This window comes from Triturus cristatus, chromosome 11, assembly GCF_964204655.1.
Source record: "Triturus cristatus chromosome 11, aTriCri1.1, whole genome shotgun sequence".
NCBI classification, from domain to species: Eukaryota; Metazoa; Chordata; class Amphibia; order Caudata; family Salamandridae; genus Triturus; species Triturus cristatus.
Genome location: NC_140594.1, coordinates 173,144,949 through 173,172,899, shown reverse-complemented (window position 1 = coordinate 173,172,899; position 27,951 = coordinate 173,144,949). Strand labels below are relative to the sequence as shown.

At 44.5% G+C, this 27,951-nt stretch overlaps 1 protein-coding gene across 1 annotated transcript in view; it reads left to right on the top strand.

The window, feature by feature from the left end:
• GPN3 (GPN-loop GTPase 3) overlaps positions 1-26,407 on the top strand; it is an 81,272-nt gene extending 54,865 nt beyond the window's left edge. Inside the window, exons 6-8 of the mRNA XM_085633217.1 lie at positions 701-797; positions 24,281-24,409; positions 24,779-26,407. Coding sequence (XP_085489343.1) covers positions 701-797; positions 24,281-24,409; positions 24,779-24,847 — 295 coding nt within the window. The 3' untranslated portion in view covers positions 24,848-26,407. The remainder of the gene's footprint in view (positions 1-700; positions 798-24,280; positions 24,410-24,778) is intronic.
• Positions 26,408-27,951: the final 1,544 nt, after the last annotated feature.

Below are 27,951 nucleotides of genomic sequence, written 5' to 3'. Positions count from 1 at the left end.
CTGTCAGCTTTTAATTATTTATTGAGAGCACTGTATTTATTGTATTTAACCTATTTATTGCTTCACTGTATTTATTGTTCCACAGTATTTATTGTCGCACAATATTGATTGGTTTGCAGTATTTATTGCCTCATAATATTTAATTGCCTGTATGTGATGCACTTATATTTATGCCTTAATTATTTATGATCTCCCCTATTTATTGAATCATTAAGACAGTATTTATTTGACGTACCCTTCCACAGAAAAAGCCTTGTATATGGTGATTGTGTTATTATTTATTTAATCAGCAACTAAGAGAAAAAGAAGATAAACAGATATTTTCATAATTTTTACGGTGTAGAGTCGTTTTTGGAACGGATGCACGCACGGTTATTGTATGGGTATGACGTATGCTTAGCACGGTGCCTGATTCCTGACCACTCGAGCCAAGCTACCACTGTGTATGTCTGGAGAGACCCCGTTACCACCACCCTTTCCGGTGTGGGAGTGGAGTATTTCCAACACTTACACATTGCTGCAGATTTCTATGACTATTCCAGTAATTATGTATGATTTTGTACTATTTCCCAAAACATTTGTGAACTATGTCTAAAGCGTATTTAAATTCTAACCTGACAAATAATAGGAATCCAATTGTTATATCCTAATAAATATCTGCTTTGCTAATGTTTATTTTGGGTCTGTTCGATGTCTATAGGTTTCTAGACCCAGATATGTATTCATTAATGGAGGATTCACCAAGTGTACTAAAAACCAAAAAGTTCAAGAAAATGACAAAAGCAATATGCGGCCTGGTATGTATTGGTGTATGATTGTTTTGCATTATGAAAGTTTATTTACAGTAAAATGTTTATAACTTATTGTGCTTGTATGTAACAGTACTGCATTGCTTGCATTTAATCTGTGATTTTCAATGAACTAAATTAGTCCGTTGTGGAGCAAGTAACTGACAGTGGCAGAACAGTGGGAATTTTTTTTTTTTTTAGGTCTCGCCTGAGACTGCGCATGTGCTGTCCCTTGCAACGATCTAATTGTTTGCAAAAAAGAAAAACAACTCTCAAAAGGGGCTTTTAGCCCGCCCATTACTTACCAATGATTGACTCCTTTGTCACTCATTTCCTTACTTCTCATTGGTTAGCGGCTCGCTTTCACTTTATTCCTCTTTGTGCGTATGTCCCTTGATCGAAAATAGTCTAAGTACTGATTAATTGCTTTATTAGTGTGCCTCCGGTGCTTACACTCTGAATAAGGTACTATTTTATTTTATATATACAAATCCTTTTTACTGCAGTGATTTTCACATAGTCGGACCCCCCAGGATTCTGCGATTTTCAAAAAACAATTGTGAAATCTGCACTTTTGTAAGAATCCAGCGAGAGAGAGAGAGAGATATATATATATATATATATATATATATATACCTGAGGCCCATAATAATGAGAGAAGCACGAAGGGAAGCTGTGGGAGCCTGAAGTTGGTGCACTCTGAACTTTGCCTCTGATGAAAGTGCGAGAATGCACTGAAACGCGTAAGGCATAACAAATGGACAAAATAAACGGAGCTGTAACCCTGTTCCTTTGGAAAAATAAAGGTGATACCTACCAACTGGAGGAGTGCGTCTTGAATGCAGGGGCATTTTTTTTTTATTTGTATCCTCCTTTGCAGGAGATAATCGTCCAGCACTCCCAGGTGGGTTTGGTCACTCGGTTCTTTATTTGTAAATGACAAAAACATCTACGCGTTTCAGCAGTCTCAGCTGCCTTGTTCACGATGTTAAAGCGCCATGATTTTTCCATTAAAATACTCACTTTCACAGATTAAGAACATTGAGGAAGGACTAAAAGGATTTGAACACATTAGCCCGCACACTCGTTTTCTGTTAACGCGGCGGTCATATTTGAATACATAAGGTGCATATACAAATGGCAATTTACAAGGATAGTTCTATTTTATAAAAAAAAATTCTGCAAAATAAAAACGCAGATTTTTCCTTTTGTGGTTGCTCCAGCCATATTTCGAATTTGTCCTCCTGGATTTTTATATCTAGCAGAGACATTAAATCCCTTGCTTTTATAATCCGGATTCCCCGGTAAAAAATAATTGCTCTGTTGAACAACCAATTATAACAAAATAACATTTCGTATATTTGCAACCTATGAATCCTACAATTTATATGTTCTACATATATTTCAACAGTAAAAAGGTTCACGGGGAGTAACCGTGATATTACCTTTCCATTATGTATATCATGAAAAACCAAAATATTTGTTACAGTGCTAGTGCTTTGTGCAAATAAATCTTTCAAAGTGCAGGTGCCTCACATTATATTGCCATACACATTTCATAAACTCGTTAAAAACACCTGATCAAAAAATACATAATTAAAATATCATTACAAATTTCAAAGTTCTTAAAGTGCAAGTGCTTTACAGTATATTTTTGTACATATTTCATCCACTTATTTCAACACTATCAAATACATAATTAAAATATTATATATTTCAAAACTTTAAAATGCAAGTGCTACTGCCTCTTTCAATATTCTAAAACGTCTGTAATTGATATACAAACAAACACCACCCCTATTTTCCTTTTAAACAGTTTAAAAATAGTTTTAAAAAAATAGACCGGTCCATTTTGAGGAAAAAAACCTTACTTTTCTCCTTGTACAGGAATCATCTAATCCTTTCATGTCCCTATTCCTCATTCTTGGTCTCTCTATTAACAAGCATTGGCATAGCCAAAAGGTCTCGCCTTTGGAACCTTATATGTATTTAGTTATGCAGTACAATATCCTTGGTGCAACATCATCAACTGTTGCATGGCTAAACACTTATAAGGTCCCAAAGGCGAGACCTATTGGCTATGCCAATGCTTGTTTATCATGTAGGCAGAGGTGAAAACGAGATAGGCAGCGGCACAATCTGAGAAGGTTGCAAGGGCCGTCTTCAAGTTGAACTGGTAGTCTTCGTCATCTGTGCACATTTCCAATTCAGTCTTGTAGGAATGGTGGATGTCTGCCTTGAGGGACATTGTCGCACTGAATAGCAAAAGTGACCGTACACAGCCCTGAGGTACTCCACATAGGATGTCAGCTGCCCTGAAGAGATATAGGCCCAATGTAACTTTATGGGTGTGAGCAGAAAGGAACCGAACCAAGAGGATGCTGTTTCACTGATGCTGGTCAATGTAGCCAGCCCAGTCTTTCAGTCTTTGGACTTCTCTCTATTGAAGTGTACATTTCAAGCCATTTGATACTGAATTGTTTTGACAGTTTTATTTAGGGTCCTGGTGTCTGTTTCACTAATTATGTTCTAGACTGCTGATTGTAATTGTTAAGAATATTTTGCACTAAGAATGGGGACATGGGGGTCCCTTTCCATGCCTTGGATAAATTGCCTGCAAATGTAACATTTCAGTTAGACCCGAAGAAGTTACCATTATTTCCACTGCAACAGTGTAACGTTTTTCAAAGTAACAGTCTTTAGACAGATATGCCCCACTTTTCGAAAACATATGATTTGCACTGTCTGTCCCACTAAAGAACACATGCCCGCCCGTGCATTTCAGCTGGAATTCGGAGCAAGTTTTCAAAACTACAACCTCAAAATGTCTTTTACTCGAAAATGTTCTCACCGTCATGCATCTGTTATTAAAGCACGCCGAAGAAAACACAAAACATGGCTATATGAGACATGTCTGTAGAGCGGTGGTCCCGTAAAGGTACTGTGACCCCAGACAAGTCATTCTCTCATTTCTATTTTCAAAAGTCCTGGTATCTCTGAGCTATTGAATGCTTCTTGATTTTTATATGTGTATATATATATATATATATTTTTTTTTTTCTTTTTACAATGCTTCTTCGTAGGCCGTCTGGCACGATCGAGGCACCATTAAACAGCCCCGCATGACGCGTGAATGGGAAAGCCTTGCCTCGGAGTGAGACGAGACGGTCCCGACGCTAGCATGTGGCGCGGAGTATTCTAAGTTACGCGCTTTCTAATTTAAAAACAAGGTGTTAAATGCTATCAGACTTTATTTCAGAGGAAAGGCTGTCTAATTTAGCTTGGTCGAATGGGGGTAATTTTAGCTTGGAGAGAGCTTGTATATCTCCCTTTGTTCAGTTAACATTTCCTTGACCCGCCATTCAACTCTTTTACATGGTAACGTTTACCCGCAATTCAGCCTTCACCCCAATTGGCTTTTTTGAATCCATAATTACATCTGTGACTAAAAGAGGAGGATTAACAGACTTACCCTAATTACCTCTCATTGTGGTGGTGGTACAAAAAAAAAGAAGAAAAAAAAGAAGCTGGCTCCAGAAGTGAAGGGTGTAGCCAGACGGAGGCAGCCTTGGGTTCAAAAGTCTAGGAGCGCCTGGCTCCGCAGACCCATAAAAGTGAAGTGTTGACTGTATGCAAGCAGCCTGCATTTCTGAGGGGTCCAGTGAAGGGAATTGACAACAGACCATCAGTCATTAGTTTAAAGGACGAGGTGGGGGGGTCCGTTAGCAACTGGCCTGCTAACGGATGGCTCATTTGATTTCCCCCTTTGGGCAATGAAAGATGTTGTCTTCGACACCCAGTTCAGTCCATATGGTCTCCCGAGGAATTTAACAAGCGCCTTCAAAAGGAGACTCATTTTGCATTTTCATGTCCTGGAAGCGTTTTGGAACAGTGCGTGTCTTCACGTGTTCTTTCTCACTTTCCTTTCAGTGGCTTGAAATCAGACGTCGTGGCGCTGCAGTTCCGGGCAGGGAGATTAGGAATTTGTGGACAGGAAGTTTACACCCGCCATTAAGAGGTTGTTAAAGAAGGTCAGGGGTTCTTTTATAAACCGTGAAGTGTCCAGTCACCCCCTCACCTCCTGGAATGAAGTGTCACCGCGAGGTCACAAGGTTCGAGCCAGGAATGCAAGCCGGGGAGGGTTTCTTTTTTTCCAAGTGTTTGAAGTGAATGCTGTGGTATGCCATGCTTGACGATAAACTTACTCGCGAGCTGTGTTATTCCCACACTCGCATTTGAGTGAAAATATTTTAACTCCACAATACGTATACTACAGAGACGACCGTGCATTCACGCAATGCTCATAAAAGATGCAACCGTTGTTTGAATCGTGCGCTATATACCTCAGTCTTAATCGAACCCTGAAAAAACAAGACAAGCCCGGCGGAGCGTGGCGCGCGCGCTTGGCGGGGGAGCACATTCCAGGCGGGGGAGCGGACCCTTTGAAGTACGATGCCAAAAGCGGATTGCATGGCGGCACGATGCACGTGATTGTGCGCGTGCTCTCCATGCAATCCACTTTTGGGAGCCCCTTACTAGAGTGTCGCTGAGCATCGCTTACGCGATAGCCAGCGAGACCTAAAAACAAAAAGGTCTCATTTTGTGCAGCTTTTACCCTCAGAATCCCTTGTCTCACTATCTTAGTGTAGGCATGTATACAAGTCCTCATCTACATTCAGTCCATGAGGTTCTCTGCTATTGAACTCCAAGATATAATATGTCTCCAATTCTTTTTCCCTGTCTCCTCCTCTTTTTACGGGGAATCTCCGCTATAAAACTATATTGTAGACTAGAGGGATTACTTTGATGGTATTTCTCAAAATGTCTTGCGACCAGGTAAGTTCTATCTTTGTTTAAAATTGCCCTTCTGTGTTGGAGAATTCTTTTGTATACAGGTAGTTGTACTTCCTATATATACCTTTGGACAGTCACACTGTAATAAATAGACAGCAAAGTTCGATCTACAGGTTAAAAAACTTTTGATGAAAATAGTTTTATTAAAAAAATGTCTTAAAATTTGTGCCATTCAATCCATGTTGGCACGCCTTACATTTAAAACATTTTTTAAAACCTGTTTTTTGTTGGAGCCAGTTCGATGCCCCACCTTTCCTATCTTGAAACTCACTACTCACAATAAGATCTTTTAATGATTTTGATTTCCTGTAAGTAATATTCAGCTGTCTATTCAATTTTAAGCCTATTGAGGGGTCTCCCCGAACCAGATACCAATGTTTTTTTTAAATGGCTCTGATTTCTTTATGATTGGTGTTAAATGTCATGAAAAATATAGGGTTCTCCACGTCTGTAATACCCTTCTTTTTCTGAGTTTGTGATGGTTCAAAGAGTGCCCTCTGTCTTTCAAGAAACCTGGCTTTCCTGGCTGCGCCTTTTATTACATGTGGAGAGTATACTCTTTCCCTGAACCTATTTGTCATTTCCTGTTCGATTCTCAAATACTCTTCCTGGCTCCTGCAAGCCTGCCTAGCCCTATTGAATTCCCCAAAGGGAATACTCCGTATCAATGGTGCTGGGTGGGCACTATCTGCATGGAGAATAGTATTCCCCGCAGTAGCTTTTCGGAATACAGTGGCCTCAAGCTTATCCCCTACTGGTTGAATTCGGATATCGAGGAAATCTATGGTAGTTTTGCTACATTGTCCCACAAATTTCAAATTCAACGAGTTCTGGTTAAGATCCACAATAAATTGTTCTACATCAGTTTCCGTAACCCTGCCACAGCACGAAAACATCATCTATGAATCTTACCCAACGTAAAATATTACTTGACCATTGTTCCAGGGGTGCCCCCCCCCAAGCACCTGCTCCTCCCACCAGCCTAGATGTAAGTTGGTATAGCTGGGGGCGAAGCAGGTACCCATTGCCGTTCCCTGTTCTTGTAAGAAGAGATCCTCCCCAAACACAAATATATATTTTTTGTTAGGCATAGCTCCATTAGCTCTAAAATCATTCAATTGTGTTTCATGAATCTTAACGGTCTCCTATTCAAAAAGTACTCTGATGCTCTTAAACCATCTACATGACGTATGCTTGTGTGTGTGTGTGTGTGTATATATATATATATATATATATATATATATATATATATATATTCTCAAAAATGCCTGCTAAATATGCCCCTCCCCCCAAAATGGCATTCACCCTTTGTTTACTGGCTCCATGCAGCCGCTGAGGCAGTTAAAGGAGAGTGAGCAATAGGCCGGCAGGCAGCAGAGGTGTTAAATTCCACTGTTGCCTATTTTTGAAATACAGAGTCCCCTCTTGTGCGATTAGCCTGCTGCCCTCTTGACACGTTTGTGTTCCCTCTGCAGGCCCTTGAAAGGCTCTCCTGCATTCCCTGGCCCTAGACCCGCTCTTGTCTTCTATTAAACTCTAACCTGTCCCATGCTTCCTCGTTTTTTTATATACCCTCAATCTTCTCTGCCACCTCCCCAACTTCATTCCCCAGCTCCTGCTGCCCTGAGTGCACAGGTTGTTTGATGCCAAAAAGAGATGGTGTTATATTGTATTCTACTCTTTGGCATCAGACACCCTCCGGTTCCAGGTTCGGTACTGCTGGATACTCTGCAACATTACAGACTGACATAGCACAAGTCTCCAGCAGTGACAGAGCACAGAACTTCAGTATTTTTGTGGCTGACCCATTTTTTGCCCACCTCAAAAATAATGCATATTTTAAGGTTTTGGGCTTCAAAGTTTGTGTTTTTTGGCGGCAATCTTTGCCACTCAAAGCTGCAAAATACTGGAAGATCTGTATAGTGTTCCTCTATGTTCTAAACATTGATGTGTCTGGCATTTGGAACGCACACAGTGTGCCATCACCTTAGCAGCAAATTCTTTCATCTTTACTCTAATTAAAATAACAACCAACATGGACAGTCGACTGCAGAGATGAGTGCCCATATCTTTGCCAAGGAGCCTCTGAAGCCAGCAGGCTTGGACTGCCCTGGATGCTTCCTGGCACTTAGCTGCTGCGCCAAGGTGCTTCGGCCCAAGTGACCACTTCAGTGAGAACTCCAAAAGCACAAAATGTCGTTGAGCAAGAAAGTCAAAAGTTCAAAGTGGGGGGCGTGGTCAACTGCCAACGGGAATGACCGTACGGTAGCCGTGCTCAGGCACGCCACTCCCGTAAAATCCATTTAAATACCTCTGCCTCGGCCCTATCATTGCCCTAACTGTCTCCACGGCTGCCGGTGCTGTTTTCCCGGGTGCAGGCGAACTTTGAGGCCCATCGGACACTTCGGAGAGGGACCACTCCGCACGCTGACATCGTCAGCGGTCAGGCCAACCGGAAGTGCGCCTCTACCGGGGCACGATATCATGCGAGCCCAGGGTTGTGGCCTGGACGGCGGAGTGCGGGCGCTCTGGACTGCGGGGCCCGTGCCTTGCTCGGAGGGGGTCGCAGTTGGACCCGGCACCAGAGCGTTGCTTCAGACTGTCGGAGTGGAGGGGGTGAAACCGCCTCGACCAGTGTTGCTACTGCTGCCTTGCTGCCACCGAGTCTCCTGAGATCCGCGAGGCCTCCATTTTGTGCGGAGATTCCCCCGGAGCCAGCCCGGCGCTGACCGAGACCCCTTCTGGACTTCTGGGGGTACGATCCGGTGAGTGGCAGGCATCAATGCGCGGGGGCCTGCCCATAAACTGTTGGGGCTCCGGGGGCTCCCTGACTCACCCTTTTACCACCCGTGATCCCTAGGTGACACCGTTCTGGATGTGGGGCCATGACGTGACCACGATGTGAGAGTGGGCGCCTGGGCCCCGGGGTACACTACGTCAAAGGCCAGGCTGCTGAGGAGGTGATTGGGGGAACTGTTGCCCTGCGCGATCTGGGTCTTGGGCCTAGTCCCTTGCCCCGGCAATCGTAGTTGCTGGAGGGGGGGTTCCCCCTGCAATCAGCGCCACAAGGGGGTTGTGCTGGGCACCCGCTGACGACTAAGGGGTACCGGGCCTACAGACTTGCCTTGGAGCTGGTGAGGTTTGAGCAAAAGCCGACCGGCCGCGTGGGATCTCTCACGGCAGGCGGCGTTGAGTAGTGATTACCTCAAAGCCTTTCTTGCTCCCATTCACGTGACGAACATGGCAACAGGCCGCAGCGGGTGGAATTCGACGCAAGCCAAGCTGGAGAAGTTTGCTTGGCAGAGGTCCCAGGAGGAGAAGTCGAGCACTGCTGTGGACTAGTGAGACGTCTCTGAGCCCACCAACAAGGATATTCTAGCGGCAATAACACCTCTAGAACATCAAATTGACACTGTGGCTACGGAAGTGGCCCTCATCAGGGAGGATATGCGCAAAATGGCTGACCGTGTGCACACCGTTGAGACTACCACGGCGGACCTGGTGTCCGACACGGCCACCCTCAAGAAACAGGTGACTGAGTTGATCATCTCTCACGAGGCGATGGCGGTCCAACTTGACGAGCACGAGGGGCGGATGCGGCGCGATAATGTTCGCATTCTTGGTGTTCCTGAGCGGGAGGAGGGGCCTTCTGCTGATCTCTATGTTGAGGAACTCATCCTAAAACACCTTCAACCGAGAGGCGTATCCAAATGCTTTTCGATCGAGAGGGCCCATCGTGTGCCAGGGGGTAGGCCCAAGCCTGCCCCCCCCCTCCCCCTCTGGCCAGAGTGTTCAACTACAGAGACCGCAATGTGATCCTTCAAACGGCAAGAGCCGCACCCCCTTTGGCTGTTGAGAATAGTAGTGTCTCATTCTTCCCTGACTTTACCCTAAGAGTCCAGAAACATCGCCGCAGTTTCCTAGACGTGAAACGCGCTCGCAGAGATCTGGGGATCAAATATGCCATGCTGTTCCCGGCGAAACTAAGAATTGAATCCGATGGTAAACTCTGGTTCTTCACCAGGCCTGAAGACGCCTGGGACTGGATTGACTCTTGGCGCACTGTTGGCTAGAAACTGCAAAAACTGACTTCGCTAACTGAAGAACCCAATGACTGGCGTCAACACCGTCGCTCCCCGCCTCCGCCCGAGGCAGGTTCTCAGGGCCCGCCGGGATGAGCAGGAGAAGCTGTCCTCTTCAGGGGCCTTTGTGGGGCTCTGTTTTTACACTGCGGCCTCTAAGGGCTGACTGGCCCGCCTGGGCTTCGACCCCCCCCCCCCCGCTTTCAGTGGACGTTCACTGTGCATACCGCTCTGAGTTTGTTTTTCTGGGGTTGGTGGTACTATCCTAGAATGTTTAATCCACTAATTTTCTTGCAGGGCTAATTTTGGTGCTGTGTGTTCTGATTTTTGGGACCTCGGGCTGGGGCTAGTCTTACTGATTTCTTAATCCATGCTTTAGGGAGTGGGGTTGGGCATGTTCCTTAAGTTGATGAGGGTGGGCGACAGGCGCACTGCAAGTTGCGGGAGGTGGGTAGTTTCAGGCCAGTCATCCAGGGAGGCAGGGTGAGGGGGGGTGCTGTCTGGGCTGGGTGGGGGGATTGTTCTTTATGTTTAAATGTTTGTTGGTTTCTGGTATCAATGCACTTCATTGCTGAATTTCCCGCCTGTACAAGTAGTTCCACTGTCATTCACTCATGTTTCTTCCACCCTGGCCGTTTCAGGCCTCGAGGAATTGTCTGGCTTATCTGATTCCTTTAGATTTGACGTGATTGCCCCGAATTTAGCGCTTCGTTTATCCATATGGAATGTCCATGGTCTGGGGGACAAAATGAAGAGGGGCATAGTGTTGCAATATATTAAACGTCATGAGCTTGACCTGGTGTTGCTGCAGGAGACGCATCTGGTCGGGAATTCCTATGGGCCCTGAATAGGAAAGGCTACAGTATGATTGTTCACTCGGGGTTCCCCTCTGGCTATCGGGGGTGGGGATCCTCCTCCGTAAAGGTTGCCCCTATATTGTTCACAAGACCTGGACTGACGCTCAGGGTACATATGCTGTGACCGCGGGCACCTGGGAGGGACGGACTACAGGGTCTGACACTGCGCGATGTGGGGTCCCTACTACTGGAGCTTTCATTGGGAGTGTTAGTGTTGGGTGGGCACTTTAACCTTGCAATGAATGGTTCCCTAGATCGTCTTCCGTCTTCCACCCCAGGAGGATCCGCCGACAGGCTCGCCTCTGTCTGAGTTCGCTAACGCTTTAGGGGTGGTGGATATATGGAGGTGGTTTAACCCATCGCACACAAGATTCACGTTCCAATCAGGGGTACACAGTAGCCAATCTAGAATGGATTATCTCTTTACACATGCCGAGGATATCCATCTGTTTACTGAGTCGAGCTGCTTGGCCCGCGGTATCTCCGATCATTCCCCGGTCTGGGCTTCTCTGAGTCTTCCGCAAAAGGGGCAACCGGGATCCATAACTATACAGCCATGGGCACTTAAGATACTGCATATTAAAGATGCCCTCTGCAAAGATGCAGAAAATTATTTTGCTGAAAACGTGGGCTCTTGTCACCTCGTCAGTGACTCTATGGGGGGCTTTTGGGGCAGTAATTAGGGGAAGGGCACTGTCTCTTATGGTGGGCCACAGGGCTGAGAGATTGAAAAGGATATCGGAGCTAGAGTCGGACATCGTAGACCTGGAGGAGGCGGAGGTGCGTGAGCCTAACCCCTCCCTTCAGCATAGCCTTACACTCAAGAGGCAAGACTACAGGCAGCTTCTCCAGGAGGATGCCGCGGTGCGGGCTCTCTGTACCCGGCATAGGATTTATGAGCAGGGTGAAAGAACGGGTAAACTTGTGACATGGTTGGAACGCTGGGAGCAAGCCTCTAGATGGGTGCATGCGATAGTCAACTCAGAGGGGGCTCTCCTCACCGATCCTCAACAGATAGCTGATGCTTTCACGCTCCATTATGAAGGGGTCTATACTAGCTCCCCAGAGTCTCAGGCCCCGTGGTCAACTGATCTCCTGGCCACTATTGAGGTGATGACCATTTCTCCGAAGGGCAGGGAGGCCCTGGAGGCGGATGTCACAGGGACGGAGATCCAAAAAGCTATACATGATGTCTGATCCGGCAGGGCGATGGACCCTAACAGGCTTCCTATCGAGCTTTTTAAGCCCATGACGACTCTGCTGGCCCCCCATCTTTTGAACCTCCATACCGACTGCTTCGAATCAGGTCAACTTCCAGCGGAGATGCATACAGCGTCTATTGTGGTGATCCACAAACCTGATAAGCCGGTTGAGGACTGTAAATTGTACCGACCCATTTCTCTCTTGACGGTCGAGTTCAAGATTCTGGCCAAACTCCTGGCTAATTGACTTCTCCCCTACTTCACGGATCTGGTACACCCGGACCAGTCAGGATCTATGCCGGGGAGAAATACGGCCCGAAATCTGCGGCGGGTACACGGGGCCCTAGGCAGGATCCACACTCTTGAGGAAGACTCTATCCTGCTTTCGCTCGATGCGGCTATGGCGTTTGATACCATAGAATGGGACTTTCTCTTCGTCGTATTGACTCGAATGGGGTTTGGACCTAAATTTATACATTGGATCAGGTTACTCTATACACACCCACAACACATGTCGTTGTCAATAACCATTGGTCGGCCACTTTTACACTCCACCGTGGCACATGACAGGGTTGTCCTCGTGTCTCTGCTACTTTTCGCCCTGGTTCTGGAACCCCTAGCTGTCTGGGTCCGGGGAGATCCGGAGATACGGGGGCTTAAATGGACGCCGTGCCACGAAGACTGTATCTCGCTTTACGCGGATGCTATCCTTTTGTATTTAGCGTCTCCAGCACAGTCACTGCGGAGGGTACTTCACATCTTCCACATTTTTGGGGCCCACTCAGGATATCGCATAAACTGGTCCAAATCCCAGATGTATGCGCTGTGGGGCACTCCCCCAGCCAGTCCAAGGGGCTACGAAATACCGGTGGCTCCACGTGGCTTCCGATACTTGGGCATTTTTGTCACCCCGGAGGCTGACCTCTTCTTTGAACGTAATCTCCTCGGGCCCCTCCACCGCTTCAAATCCGATGTCTCGCATTGGCGCTCTCTCCCTCTCACTCTCCTAGGGCGGGCCCCCCTGTTCAAAATGCTTGCGCTTCTGCGTTTTCTGTATGTATTACAGAATACCCCCAACCCTGTCCCTGAGTCATATTTCTCTTAGATCGATGGACAAACTCACCATGGGCTGGTAAGATGGGGGTACAGGGCTTCCAGACTTGCGTCTGTATTATCAAGCATCCCAATTGATAGTTATTAATAGGTGGGTATTCGGCACCCATGATGACCCAAACTTCAGAACGGATCAGTGGCTCATGGGGAGGGGCGGCTACAACAGAGCGCTGTACTCCAACCCTCGCAGACTTCACCTAGCCGGTCCCACTGCTCGCACTGTAAAAACTTGGCATGCGGTCACCAAAGTGGAGAAGTGTGGTTCAATGGTTAGAGAGGCAGACCCTGATGCAGAGGTCTGGCCCGGGACCAGGGTTCAATTCCCCGCCCCGGCAGGTCTTGGGCTCAAAAAAATTCCACGGACCTGATAATTCTCGCCTCTGTGCCTATTCCAATCATGGAGTCCCACTCTGCAACTCTGGGCAATAGCTTGCTTAATCTCCACAACGGCCCCCACAACGCTAAAGGATGCCTGGCCTCCACCTTGGGGGTGCCCAGGAGTGGGCGCCTCACAGGGAAAGCCAGGATGGGTTCCACAGCGGTATTCGTACAAGCGCCTTGAGACCCTTACGGGTGAGTAGTGCGCTATACAAGTATCAATTTACATTACCAAACGACTGGGCTGGAATAAGCATCTAACAAAGGCAACACCGTTATGGGAACCCAACCTATTGGGACAACTCAGTAGATGTCCGGGGTTCGACAAGTGGGTCACTATTGGGATATCGACGGTGGGGGACATCTGGGGGAAGGGGAAACTAGCTACATTCACGGAGCTTCAGACGAAGTACCAGCTGGCCCAAACTGAGACCTTCAGATACCTACAGATCAGCCATGCCGTATCGGCTGCTTTGCAGAAAGACGCCCCCTTCCAGACTTCTCCCCTTTGGATGATCGGTTATTACTGGATCCCATGGATCATAAGGCCATTTCACTTACATACAAGAAATTGGTTAGCAATCGTGCAGATCCGATGCAAAAGTTGAGGGTTAGCTGGGAGAAAGACTTGGGTGATACAGAAGATGAGGACTGGCGGGACGCTCTGGCCCTCCCTCCTGAAGTGGCCATCCCAATGCATATGCGACTCCTGCAGCTTAAGATTCTTGATAGGGTCTACTTCGACGCCAAACTCCTGTTTATGATAGGTAGACGTCCCGACCCGCTCTGTCTCTGACATTGCAATCAAGTAGGCACCTTCTTCCGCATAATATGGGACTGCCCACACATTAAGGACTACTGGGTGAGGATTGCCCGTCAACTGGCGAGAGTCTGCCGCCATCTCCTCACCTATGCCTGCTTAATATTTGGGGGGTGACTGATCTTTCTTAAGCTGAGCAGACTTGGGCCTCGATGGGATTCGCCATCGCGAAACGAAACATCGCACAAAAATGGGGGGTAGAGGTGGTCCTGCTCCAGGGTGCCTGGGCACGAGCTATGGATACGGCAATGATTGCCAAAAAATCTGTCTTTAAGGGCCGTGGTTGCCCCAAGAAATGGGACCATAAATGGGGAAAGTGGAATAAGTACAGGGGGGACATCTGTATCTCCCCAGCGGTGGAGCTGCGTAGGGAACGGACCGAACAGATGGCCCGACTGATGGCAGAGGTGGAGGCTTCTCCTCCGCATAATGAGTACTGAAGTGGCCCTCCGGCCCCTGTGTTTTTCTGTATCACGCTTTATATCTCGCTGTATTGTGCCATGTTTAAAGCTTATTAGGGCTTGACATTTCTCATGTGATGCGTAAAAACTATTGGTGTATTTTCAATGTGAATGTCAATTGGAACTGTTGGATGGGGTGGGGAGCTATTCAATACAATCTCTATATGTCATGTGCTGAGACCATGTTTGTTGGAAAACTATAAAGTTTTTTTTTTTTTAAGTTCAAAGTGCACAACTATGCTGAGGACACAGAGACGTGTGCACAGTACTCTTAATAATACACACAACTAAGTATTCCTCGCCACTGAGAGGTATCAAAATCCTCTAGGCAAACTAACGAAAGATTTATTGTAACAAAGAAAATAATTATTTTAGTTATATATGACCCTCACCCGCTCTAGTAGTGGCATGCTTAATCATCGGATCCACCCCAGCCTCTAAGAACCAGAGTGGACTCAACCGTATTTCAGGGAGCACTTTGATGATATCCTACCGGGGGACTCTACAGATAAAAATACCTCACTTTGACCCTAGGAATTCCTTTATTCACGATCAAGGTGGGTACAGGTTAAAAACACTTTGGGGGGATCACTAGGATTGTATGATCTCAAGACCCTCACTTAAATAATCAAGATGTTTCAGCCCCTATCTATGGACTGCATGGTCCCATGTTTTCTTCAGGATGTGTATGGTGTATTTGCCCCAGTGTCAACGTACAGTGAACATATTGCACAAGCAATGCTAATCAATTGCTTGAAAAGAGTATCTTAATTTGCCTTTCTCCAAGTTAGAGCAGGGCCGTGTACCCGTTTTTAGGTTGCCACTCAGGGGAGCTTGCCCCTGTAGTCACACAGTCGTCCCGGGTAGCACTCCTTGTTTCCACCTACAAGTGTCCCGCTCGCTCACGGCTTGTGGTTTTAATAATAGTCATATAAATGAACTGGTTCCAACAAATGCTAATCATTATCATAACAATGCCTTACATTTCAGGGATCACTTCATACAACAGTTGGTGCTGAGCCAATCCTATAAGTAAACTGCTGCATACAACAGTTTTGCCACCTCTTCACCCTGTAAATAAACGTTTTACTATATAAAATGGTAGTAAAGATGACAAGGTGTTACAGCCAAAGCTGCCGACTTAAGAACTAAAGAAGCAGGTTTGAGTCTCGGCGATGGCATAACATTCTGTGATCTGGACAGCTTACTTAATGTGGCCTTGCGTGATGTAACTGGTGTTCCTGTACAGCACTACAATAATGGGTCGAATATGTGACCTAAAATTGTTAACCAGACAGGCATGTTATGATATGGTATACATTTTCTTCCCTTGTGCTTCAAGTGACCCTAAAGTATCACAGAAATATTACTTCACAGCAGCATAACCATCCCGGCTAATATCTGTACTGTACAAAGCGGAGTCTGTGAGCACATGCCAAGTGCCCCTTCACAGAAACTCACAGCACCTTCAAGGCTCAGGTGCTACTACGCCTCCACCGCGTGACCCTGAATATACATTGTATGTCCGAGGATGGATACGCCTAGATACTCCACCCTAGAGGTGGGCAAGCCAACTAATAGGGAGGGCCGAATCAAGGGTCTTGCTTGGCTCTAAAAGCCTGTGCACAATCCAAGCCCTGAAAATGTTTGCCTCGTAAATAGTGCAGGACATCATGTTTATTTCTTTAACATGGCGCGAAGCATTTCACCCTAGTACATCAGATTATATAACCGCATTGAGAGATATTTAATAAAAGTGATTGTGTTTTTTAACCGTGACTTTATTAACATTCTCGGCCCCACCCTTGCCATGATGACCGTGCTCTTAGTAAACTAAAATATGTTTACACAAACTGGAGCTGGGGATGGACCCATTAAGGACAATGAGGGTTGGGGTACTTTCAAATAATACAAACGGCAAATACCTTCATTCATCATATATCAAAACTTATTTAAAAGACATGCAGACTTTCTTCAACATGTCCCCACCAATTCCTTTACCAGTTATTTGTAATTACTTCAACTTCTAAAACGAACAATTCAATCAATTTTCAAACAAAACCACAGTGAAACAGCATTTTCCCCTATATGAGCATGTTATATGAACAACCATGATTTCAATTTTTTCAGATTACAGAAACATACTTTTAGTTTATCATTAATTACAACAGTAGCTAAAAGGAGACTCGTTGCATATGTTCACAAAAGAACAAACATTGTTTCTCACATATTTAAATAATCCCAACTTAACTCTTTTGACAATGAGAAAATGGCAAATTCATATGTTTTGCACAAGTACATCCAAAGTCCCCTGCCCTAGTGCCCATATAGTGTCCTTAAGCAAAACAAAGTTCAATCATGTCCAAATGAGGCACCGAAGCACTCTCTTGGGTAAGCCAACAACTCTCGAGATCTTGATCGGGGCTAGTATATTTCATATACAAAACATACACATATGCCACTTCCCTGTGGTGTAAAATACACATATGCGTATCGATTTTCCGTATGTATCACTGACTCCTTGTGCAAATCTAATGGGTCAGTGTTCGCTTCACCAACGTATAGGAGTTTAAGATTTTTCTTATGCTCAGGGCTGTGTGACTTCTAGTCGTGCATCTGTGTACAGTTTTTCAAGAACTAAATGACTATTGGCATAATCGGAGAGTATTTTTATGGCAGGATACAAAGGCAACATGGAATAGTTTAAAATATTCATAATACGTTGTTGCTTGGCTACTGTTCCTCGGAGATGCTGTTCCATCGTATGATCTCCATAGGATGCCTTGATTTAATACATTTTAGATGTTGCAGATCTCAGACTGGGATGAGTGCTTGCAATGTTCAACACTCCCTCCATCATCCCCTTTGGTTTTGCTGATCTCAGATAATTCATTCAAATCAGGTTCCACAGTGCGCAGTTTCAATATCATTCTTGCTTCAGCTCTTAGAAATGCCACCTCTACATCACTGCTCTTATTAGATACATGTTTTAGAACACTCCACATTATCTCATTCTCAGTGTGGTCTTGATTAATGTAATGTTGAACCAATGGGGCAAATAATATTTTGTTACGGATCCTTCATTTATGTTGAGTAATACGGTTTTCATTTCTTGTGTGGTCTTTCCAACGTATGCCTTAATACACGGACATTTTATAAGGTAAATCACATTTTCCATATTGCAATTTGTGGTTTCCAAATAGGAGACTTTCTGCCTATTGTATACCATTCCTGTTCCTTCAAAAGTTGATGAGCACACAGAGCAGTTACCACATTTATGATGACCCTTAACCGGTGGCAAGCCAAGCATGGTCCGCACAGTGGTTGTTTCCCTTTTTATTTCTGTATTAGAATGTACAATCCTATGCAACGAGCAGGGCAGAGGGGGCGAGAACAATAGCATAAAGTATATCAGTGTGTAATTGTCTTGACATGAAGGTAGTGGAATTGTATATGACCTAAATGCCAATAAAATATGTTTAAAAAAAATAGAGTGTACAATCATATCCCGAATATTTGTGTTAAATTTGAGAACAAAGAGAGGAGCACCTATTGTAGGACATTTATTTAGTATCAAATGCCAATTCTTTTTGATGATCTTCTTAATTTGATTGATATGGAAGTTATGAGTTTTCACACATCCTAACCTTTTACTGTCCTCTTTCCATCAGCCCAGAGGAAGCTGGTGATGAGTGCTTGTAAGTCCGTAAAGCAGGTGGGGGCAGCGGGTAGGGGTAGTTTTGGAGGATGTAAACAAACGGGGGACAAGAGACAATCTTGAAGAGAGCACCCCTTCCCTCCAGAGTGGCAGGATGAAACATTCCTCTATCTTTTCTCGCCTTGACCAGTAGTGGGATGATGTTGAGCTCCCAGTAGCTCTGTTGTGTGAGGGCCACTATAATTCCCAAGGAGCAGAATCTGTCATCCACAACCGGGAGCCCTGTCTGCCTCCAGGTCCACTGCCCGTCGTATAGGTACAACAGTTGACTTACTCCAATTTACCTTGGGCCCCAATGCTTCCTCATAGATTGTCAGGATTTCCATGGTTCGCGGAATGGTTTCTCGTGGGCTCTGAATGAAGAGAAGCATATAATCCATGTAGAAAGATGTGATCTTCCACTCCCCCTTCCTACCTGAAGCCGCTAAGTCTAGCGACAACTCGTATGAGTTCTGCAAGGGTCTCCATCACTAGCGCGAATAACAACTGGGAGAGCAGGCAACACTGCCTGGTGCCCCTTTCGAACGGGAATTCCTGCGAGAGGGCTCGTACCTAGACTCCGAGCTCTGTATATAATACAGACACCCACCTCCTAAACCGGGGTTTAAAGCACATTTTGTGTAGGACTGCCATCAAAAAGGGCCAGTGCACTGTGTCAAAGGCCCTTTCTATGTCTACTAGAAGTGCGCCATCCCCCAATAGTTCATCAGCACGGACTAATGCCATGTGCAGACGGCATTAAGGGTCTAGTGCTCCCGTTTGGCATGAAGCCATTTTGTTCCACATGGATCACTGAGCGCACCACCATGCTGAGGCGAGTGGCCAGGACCTAAGTCATGATTTTTTACTTCAAGTTTAAGAAGGGAGATAGTGCGGTAGGAACTGCAGTCTGTCGGTGGTTTGTGAGATTTAAGAATCACTGACATTGTTGCCCCCCAAACGCCCCTAGAGATCACAGGGCAGTCTCCCACCGTCAAAGACATCTTTGTATATTGCCAGCAGATGTGGAGTCAATAAGGGGGAGTATATCTTGAAGAGCTCAAGAGGAAATCCATTTGGGACTGAGGCCTTCCCTGAGGGCATTGACCACATCTATCGCCTGCTGGATTTCTTCAGCCGTAATTGGGAGGTGAAGGTCCCTGCTCTGCCAAGAGGGACCGCATGGATAGGTCAATAATAATGGGGTTATCCATATTAGGGTGAAAGTTTGCAGCAGATTCTCTGGACAGGTGGCTGCCCGTTTAATGATTGTACCATTCCACAGCTCAGTCACCTAACTGTGTGGGCGGTTGGCAGTTGAGAGCCAGTAAAGTAACTTGCGCATTTTATCTCCCATCATGTATACCCTCCCCTGGGAGTTGAGCTAGCCCAGCCATGCGGAGTCTAAATTTTTTTGCCAAAGAGCAAGATGGGCCTGGTCGAGTCTACGTTGCATAGGCAGTGAAAGGAAAGCAAAGGTTGCACGCTCGACGTGGGCAATCTCATCTACTAGCCGGAGCAGCTTGCTCCCTTTTTGTTTGGTGCACCAGTGAATAAATGAAAAGGCCTGTCTGCAAAGGACTGTTTTAAACACCTCCCAGATGATGCCTGGTGAGGAGGCTACGTCTTTGTTTGGGTCAAAATAGTTGGTGATGGTTATTTAGATCAGCTCCGCAAATTTGCCATCCAGAAACTACCATGTATTCAGTCTCCCCTGTCCCCATTTCCCCCAACTGTCCATCCCCCTCCCCTCAGTCAACTGCACCTGGGAGTGATCTGAGATTCCCCTTTGGAAGATTCGTATTTGCGTGATGAGTGCACATCTGAGGAGAGGAGCAAGAAATAATTTAGTCGGGAAAATGGGGAGGGGAGTAGTATGTGTATTGTCTCTCTGCATGATGATGTTGTAACCAGACATCAGCCTGCACAACTTTTCTTAACATAAAGGTGGTTCGGATCACACCCATTGCTTACCAGACCATGACTTCTGTCAAGGCCAATTGTTATTTGCTGGCGCCTGGTTGGTCAGTGCATGCCCGTTTCATTTTCTCTTCGTTTTTGTTCTCTTTTTATGTAGAATGGACCAGGTACTGGTTGCTTGTTATTTTGATTAGTGTCCTTCTGCTGCTCGTGCTGGGATTGAGGTACATTTTTGTTTCTTCTTCTTAATCTTGCTTGTCCGTTGTTTTGTTCGCCCAATTCCCTGCGTCAGTTTGCTCCTTCACTGCTTGCCCAGTCCCACCTGCACCCCTCCTGCCACAAAAAAAAATATAAAGCCAGATGGCTTTATCAGTGTTTTGTTTTAGCCATAGTGGAACAGTGCACTTGCTGTGCAGCATGGCTGAAAGATTCGTCTTTAAAAAAAAATAATTTAAAAAAGCACTGTGACACTGCCAGCATTGACCACATCATAGCGCTTTTAATTGTTTTCTTCATTTATTTAATAAAAAACTTTCAGCCAATCTGCTGTACAATTTGGCTAAAAAAAGAAACATTGGCAAAGTAGGCAAACTTATTGGCTTTGCCAATACTTGTTAACCTTAACATTTATGACTGTCACAGTACCCAAAGATTCTGTGTAGGTACGTTACAGAGGGTTTGACAGCTGATGGCGACTTAAACTTCAGAAACCAACAGGTCACCAAGCCCTTTGCTTGGCCAATAATCTGTCTAATCAGCATTTGAATCTTAAGACACTTACCTCTTTTTGCTTTTACAAACTCTGCTTCGTTAACTCAGATTTTGCTGAGCCCAGGTAAGTGTAAAATGATGTGTTGTCAGATGCTCTGGTAGGTGTACCTTATGGTTGTGCAGGACTATTTGTACATTTCCAGTGTATGCTCAAGCTCGGGTTAGCCTTCGATTCACTGGTGAAGCACCCATGTACTATTTGAGCAAAAGTATTAATGCCTGTTGATGGTGTCCCATTGATTTTATCAGCTGAATCAAGTTTTGTTTCGCATTAAATGTACACTGTGTGCCTGGCCAACAAAACATCGTTGAATCTTTTAGTGGAGACAGGCTGGACATCGGTTAGAGGTAAATTGGAGGATCTTAACAAGTGCAGATCTGCTATTACCACAGACTAGTGCATTGTATCTCTAGTAAGATGGGAACAGGATACAAAACTACAGTGTGGAAAAACATCAATCTGCATATTGATGTGCTCATTTTAACGATAAACCATTAAATGTGATACTTTACCTAGTATGAGAATTAGATTCGCACTTGCATGATGATTCTTCACACTGCCTTACAGAATGATGCTCCGGTGGTAACATTTTTAGGTCTCAGTCAAAGACCGCTTTTAGTGGTCTGTTATCAGAGGACTATTGTGGACAGTACCAATCTTCACAAGGAGCTTTTGGCCAGGACATTCTTTAGCATTGATTGGCTGTCTAGTTAGTCTCATTTGCTTGCCTCTCATTTCATTGGACTTGCCTTGCTATATCTTGTGTTTGTCCCTCACCTGGAGCATAGCTTCCTTACTGTCACTTTGATTGGTTGATTCCTGTCTTTCCACTGCTTACATTCAAGTAAGTACTTTTGTCTTTTGTCTTTTTTTTTATTCAGCACTCTATGGAGTCCATGGGTTTTCTTGCTCTCTCCTTCCTATGCTTCTTCTCATCTTCGTGTGCCGCTTCTCCTCCTCAGCTACTCGCCCCTGTGTTGTCTCCTCCAAAGCCACCCCTCCCACTGTTTCTCTGCACCGTTCCGGGCTATTTTTCCTTGCAATTTATTATTTTTTAATTCCCCCTCGCCTCAAGCTCTTGTTGCACCCCCGCTTACCCCAGACTATGTAGCTATCCCCGCCCCCTGCGTTGACTTTCCTCTTTTGTGGTGGTCCCCCACCCCTCCCGATACAAGGTAAATATATTTTTTTACATTTTCTTTTCCATTTTTATTATTTAACGCTCCAAGATTGGCACCCTCCATCTTGGAACGGTAAATCCAAAGGGAAAAAAAAGACGCAATATGATGGTTGTGCCATGCCATGAGCACCCCTGGTGACACGTGTACAGAACACCCTACTAAAGAGCCCCATCAGAGCTTAGGTTGCTTGTGTTCTGGTTCAGGGAGGTCCTGGCCTGGCAGTTGGGACTGGACTGTTCCTATTGGAGCAGAGTTTGATTTTTGTATGGCTGGATTCAAACTGAAGTGACCTGGTGTGCAAAATAACGATGGACTGGGATGTGGCACAGACTTAATACCAGTGGCTGAGATTAATTCAGCCTTTCCATCCATCACATTTTTATATACTTACATGCATAGATATAGTCTCACGCTGGCTGCCATAGCATCAAGATGCATGTGCATGCAAACATCATGGCAAATTTCTTTTAGCATCAGCAGAAAGCACTGGCAAAGCCAATATGTCTGCACTGGCAGGAAAAAGGAGAGATTATTGGCTTTTACAATTCTGTTTTTAAATAATAATTTTACATCTAGTAACAAAAGTAAAGTACAGTTGACAAATAATGGCACTTCATCTATGAAGGGGGAAAAGGGGTCTTAGTGTAACATATGCAGTCTCTTCATCTTCCTTTGTACTGGTTGTAATATTTTTTTCTTGTAGCATTTGTATAGTGCTTACCCACACTGAAAGCAGTCTATGCTGTGTAGGACGGGTGGTTGAAAGGGTGTTGTTTTCGTATCGAGCCTATGTGTGAAGTGTTCTCATAACGTGCATGATAACCACCGAGATGCAGTTATCTTATGGGACGCATCGTGTGGTGGTGTGATGGGTGAGGGTATGTGAGAGATGGACCTGCAAATTATATTTGTAATAAGCTCTAAAACATATAGGCAGCTACACCGCACAAGCCTTGCCATATGGGCAGTAGGAAACTCTGTGTGTGGACACCAAAAGAGAGTGGGTAATCGTAGAAGGCACAGTATTCTATATGGCCGCATGCTTCAGGCACAGATGGTGTCGATATGAGTAAAAAGATACCAAAAGGGCAAGCACTAGAATTGGTGAAATGAGGATTAGCTAAGTACTTTTGCAATTTTATTTTAAGACCAGGTACTGCCCACTGTTGAACAAATACCCCACTTGAATTGGCAGAGCAATCCAGGCTGGCAACCTGACCACAAAGTACACAATCTTTAAAAGGCCGGATTATACCTCCTCCAGCTAGGCCAATCGAAGCCACCATTTTGAGCATGAGTTTCATGCCCAAAGTCTCTCTCAAGCACTAGTTGGGTGAGGGCTATTCGAGTTGTGGCTCAGGCCTTAGTCATATTTGCACCCTTCACTTGTGAGGTTGAGAGGCGAAGCACTTGTTCAATTGCTGCCTTGACAGCACAAGAAAGGATCAGCATGCCTCCTATTCAACTTCTGTCTACTCCCCTACGTAAGAGCCTAATGCGTGTCTTAAATCCACGAGACCCTTGCTCTTTCTGGTTCACATAAGATTCCTGAAATTCTAGAATTTCCACCTCGTTATTAGTAGTGAATGACATTTGAGGGTTAGAACAAGACCTTGTGAAAGGAGACTGCCCTGCTTCTATTGTGTCGACTAGGACAGCACCAAAGCACAGATTCGATTATTCTCATTTTGTTCAATCTTATCCCAGATTTTCTCTAACCTGTGAGACTTGCGTTGGATTATATAGATTCTTTGCTAACCATATCCGATTTGCAATGCTAAAAACCATAGACATTCTTATTTATTGGTACTCATTTCACATCTATGAAAGGCTCCTCAAATAGTTAAGGTTTATGTTAACCTTTCTTGAAGTACCTGCAAATTGCAGATTGTGCAATATTTTGTTTTCAACATGAGTGTTACTCAATGGAGCCATATTCCCTGCTTCCTAAAATCTCAGTTTTGAAAGAAAGAGCTTACTTTAGACATTTGTTATATACGTTTGTGCACACTGACAATAACCGCTCTCGTCTGCTCTTCAACAGACTGAATAAGCACTCAGAAAATTGTATAGTAAAATAAACGTATAGTTTGAGAAAATAATTGAATGTTTCTAATTTCCAAGCTGACATTTCGTCTCCATCTCTGTTCTCTAGATTGATGACTTCAGCCTTGTGCGCTTTTTACCCTTCGATCGATCCGATGAAGAATGTATTAACATTGTGCTACAACACATTGATTTTGCCATCCAGTATGGAGAGGATTTAGAATTTAAAGAGCCAAAGGTAAAGATTGTGTCTCGTTCACAGCAAATTACATTGCCCTGTGATACTGAGCCTAATATGGAGTCCTTTGCCATATTTAGCATTTCCTGCCCTAAACACTGTAGAAGGTCTACATGACTCAAGTCCTTCTGCAGTTTCTAACGAATGTTGGACTGCACAATGTAGAAAGACCATGCGAAGAACACTTTCTCCTACATTCTCCTTGCAGATCATCCTATTTAATGAACAGGGGGCATAATAACAAAGAATTGTGCTGTGGATCACACAACTGTGGGGTCACGTTTATAAGGTTTCCCATCACATTCCCTTGTATAGGTAAATTGGATCTCAACAGTAGCGTTCCATAATGCCTAATGTTTTCTGTTACAGGAGGTGGAGGAAGATCCATCATCCAACTACGACGAATTCTTTCAAGACGGAGTCTCTGATCAAAAATAGCTCACTGCTGGTTTAAACTCTCATTACAACAAATAGACGGACAAGATTGCCTTAATTAAGATGCGTTCAATGTGTGTCTACATTGGATGCCTCTGGATTCAGAGACACAAAGACAACGAAGACAAAGGTGTGACATTAATGCAGCAAAAAGTCGTGCCTCTGCAGTAACAGATCTGCCTCTTTAACTTCTCAAAGGCTTGGGTTTCTGAAAGCAGTCGCCCACACTTTTCAAATATAAATTTGCACCCCAAAACTATTGTTGGTTTTATCTCTCATGCCGTTAGCGTGGTTAATAAACGGACATTCAGCAAAAGAATGTGACCTATTTCAGATGAGACTGGATTTATTTATTTTTGTGGACGAATAGTGCTATAGAGGATGTTTCTAAACATGTATTAATCCAATATTTAAGCATACTGTTTTATGTTTTCTCACATTTTATTGTCCACTGCAAGATCTTGTGTTTGTAATACGGGTTAATGTATAACTTCTCTAATTGAATGCCAGCATTTTTTACACTAATAGAAGAGTGTACCCTTTCACACATTCCCATTATATTTTTTTAAACAGAATGTAAAGGGAAGTACATGACTAAACTATGGTAGGGAAAATCAAACCTTTTTGTAGCCTGAACTAGTGGCAATCGACAAAAGTGCGCAAAATGTAATTTTTGGTGGGCTCATTTTCAGGTTATCCTGTTTCCAAGCCCCTGTTTGTTAATTCTTGTTTCTTTATCTAGACACTTCCGAACGCTGAAACTGTTTTCCAGGTTCAATTTAGTACTTATCCTTTTAATTTTGAACTGGAAGAGAAACCTGCTTCTCTGGTGTTCACTGACCTATGTTTCCTACAAGTGTTGTTCACGTCCTTTCATTAAGAAGACACTCTGTACCTGCGGAAGATCTTCCAGGAGGGGTCAAGGAAAAGCCTGTCTTCACTGTTGCTTCTGTTGGAAAGTAGTAAAACACAGGTGTTCCATAAACTCACCTGGACATCATATTACTATAAGCCACAGACCGTGTTCAAAACTTGACTTACAAAATGCACCAAGGAGTAGCCATACACTAAGCAACAACTTTTATAAGCTGCGAGACTGATGGACAATGCCGCCCACAAGCAAAGTTTCTCTGCATCTGAAATGAAACTCCCAGACTCCGTTTTCCATGTGTGTAACCATTTCCTTCTTGGAAAGCTTTGTATTTGAAATGCATCCGCAAAGCCTCTGTACAAGTCATTTCAGTTGGTGGCAGAGTTATCAATCACAAGAGCCAGTTTTAATGGTATTTTGTGTCCAATGGCACTTAATAAATTTGGACTTTCAAAAGACAATGACCGAACTAACTGCCAGTTTTTAATTAAAACGTGGTTCAGCACTGGTTCTTGTTTTCCCCACAAACCTATAATCACTCTTCGTTTATTCACAAACAGTATGTCCAGGAAATGTGTTGTAGTTTTCAATGTGGTGGTCCTTTGTCTCGACTTGTTTTTCTGTCTTGTTTTTAAAGTGTCTTGTTTCCCAATGTATTATCTGAGATAAATATACAATTATAGTACATCAGATTTTGATCTCTGCTGCTCTATTTTGTACAGTCATGTTGTCCTCTGTCTTGAGTCATCAGTTACAAATGGGGTTTGTGTTCATTCTGATATACCTCACGGGAAAAACATGTGGGAGACACCAAACAGGTGCTTCAAAGAAGAGTCAGACAGACATCGCACTCTGTTCCCTAACATGGTATGGATCATTTAATGCAAATTCTCTCTGTTCTGGTGTTTACAAAAATGACTTTAAAAAGACACGACCAGGGAATTTTAATATTTAGGATATGCAGCATAATTAAGATCTTTGGTATGGAAACTACAGTGACCATGGACTTCTTGTTTCTGATAAGGAACTCAGTCAGTCAAATATTTGTATTCCGCCAAATAATAACCATAAAAGCACAAAAGATAACACAATTTACATTAGAGTTATTTAACAATCACAGGCTAGCACAAACGTATTCAGTAACGTAGCATATAGAAACAGCCATTAGAAAGTTGAATGTGTCCACAAAGGAGTAGGTTAATAATCTCATTGGAAGATTTCTTAAAAACATACACTTGTAAACAAGGTTGCCAAGAGCCCGTGAATATAACCTGAAGCTGAATAAGTACGCACAGAATCAATCTTGTACCTTTCTAAGGCATACAATTGTAGTAAAAATAACAAATCAAACCAGCATTGGCATAGCCAATAGGTCTCGCGTTTGGGCCTTATAAGTGTTTAGGCAGAGCTATTGACTTTGCCAATGTGTTTAAGCTGTGCTGTAGGGAAGTGTGTCTGCTGTGCAGCATGCTGAAAAGTTGTAATAAAAAGGTGTCAGAAGCATTTTTGTTACCTTATATATGACCAAGAAGGCATTATGTCCAACAGAACGAACATATTAAAAAATGTATGTACATTAAAAAATGTCCTCATTAGGTCTCGCTGAGCCCCAGCGCTTGTGCTGGCTCGCAGAGACATTTTGGATTTGGGATTTTTAAAGTGCTGCCTGTGGCCTAAAGCTTGAGTGCACGCGAGCGTGCACGCGCGCAGCCGCCAATCACTGCTGCGTGCGCACCACTCGCGTGCTTGCCACGCAGAGCGTCCCGTCCTAGTGATCGCGATCACTTTCGCTTTGATCACGATCGCTATTACTTTCGCTTTCACGGCCGATAACACAATTTGTGCCCGGTTTGATGTATTTTACTTGGGACGCACACTCTGTTTACTGTCCGACTGGACCTGTCCCCTTATTTTTACAGGGCACATAAAGCAGGACTCTGTCTCTTAATTCCTTACATACTAAACCGTTTTGGGTGATAATGATGCTAAATTCACGATTCGTGATTAGATTTAAATAGACTTGATAACTACATTCCTCTAACTCTGCCGGAGGCCTGCCAGCGTTTGTTTAGCAGCAGTAACCAGTGTTTCACATGGCGCAGCTGCCGAGCGCCATGTTTTGATACCTCTGGGCCACCGCTGTGGAGCGTTGGTTGGAACGACAGTGGGGTCATTGAACTCTGGAGCAGGGGGAGGGGCTGCAAAAGGGCCACGTAAGATATACCTCGTACGACTG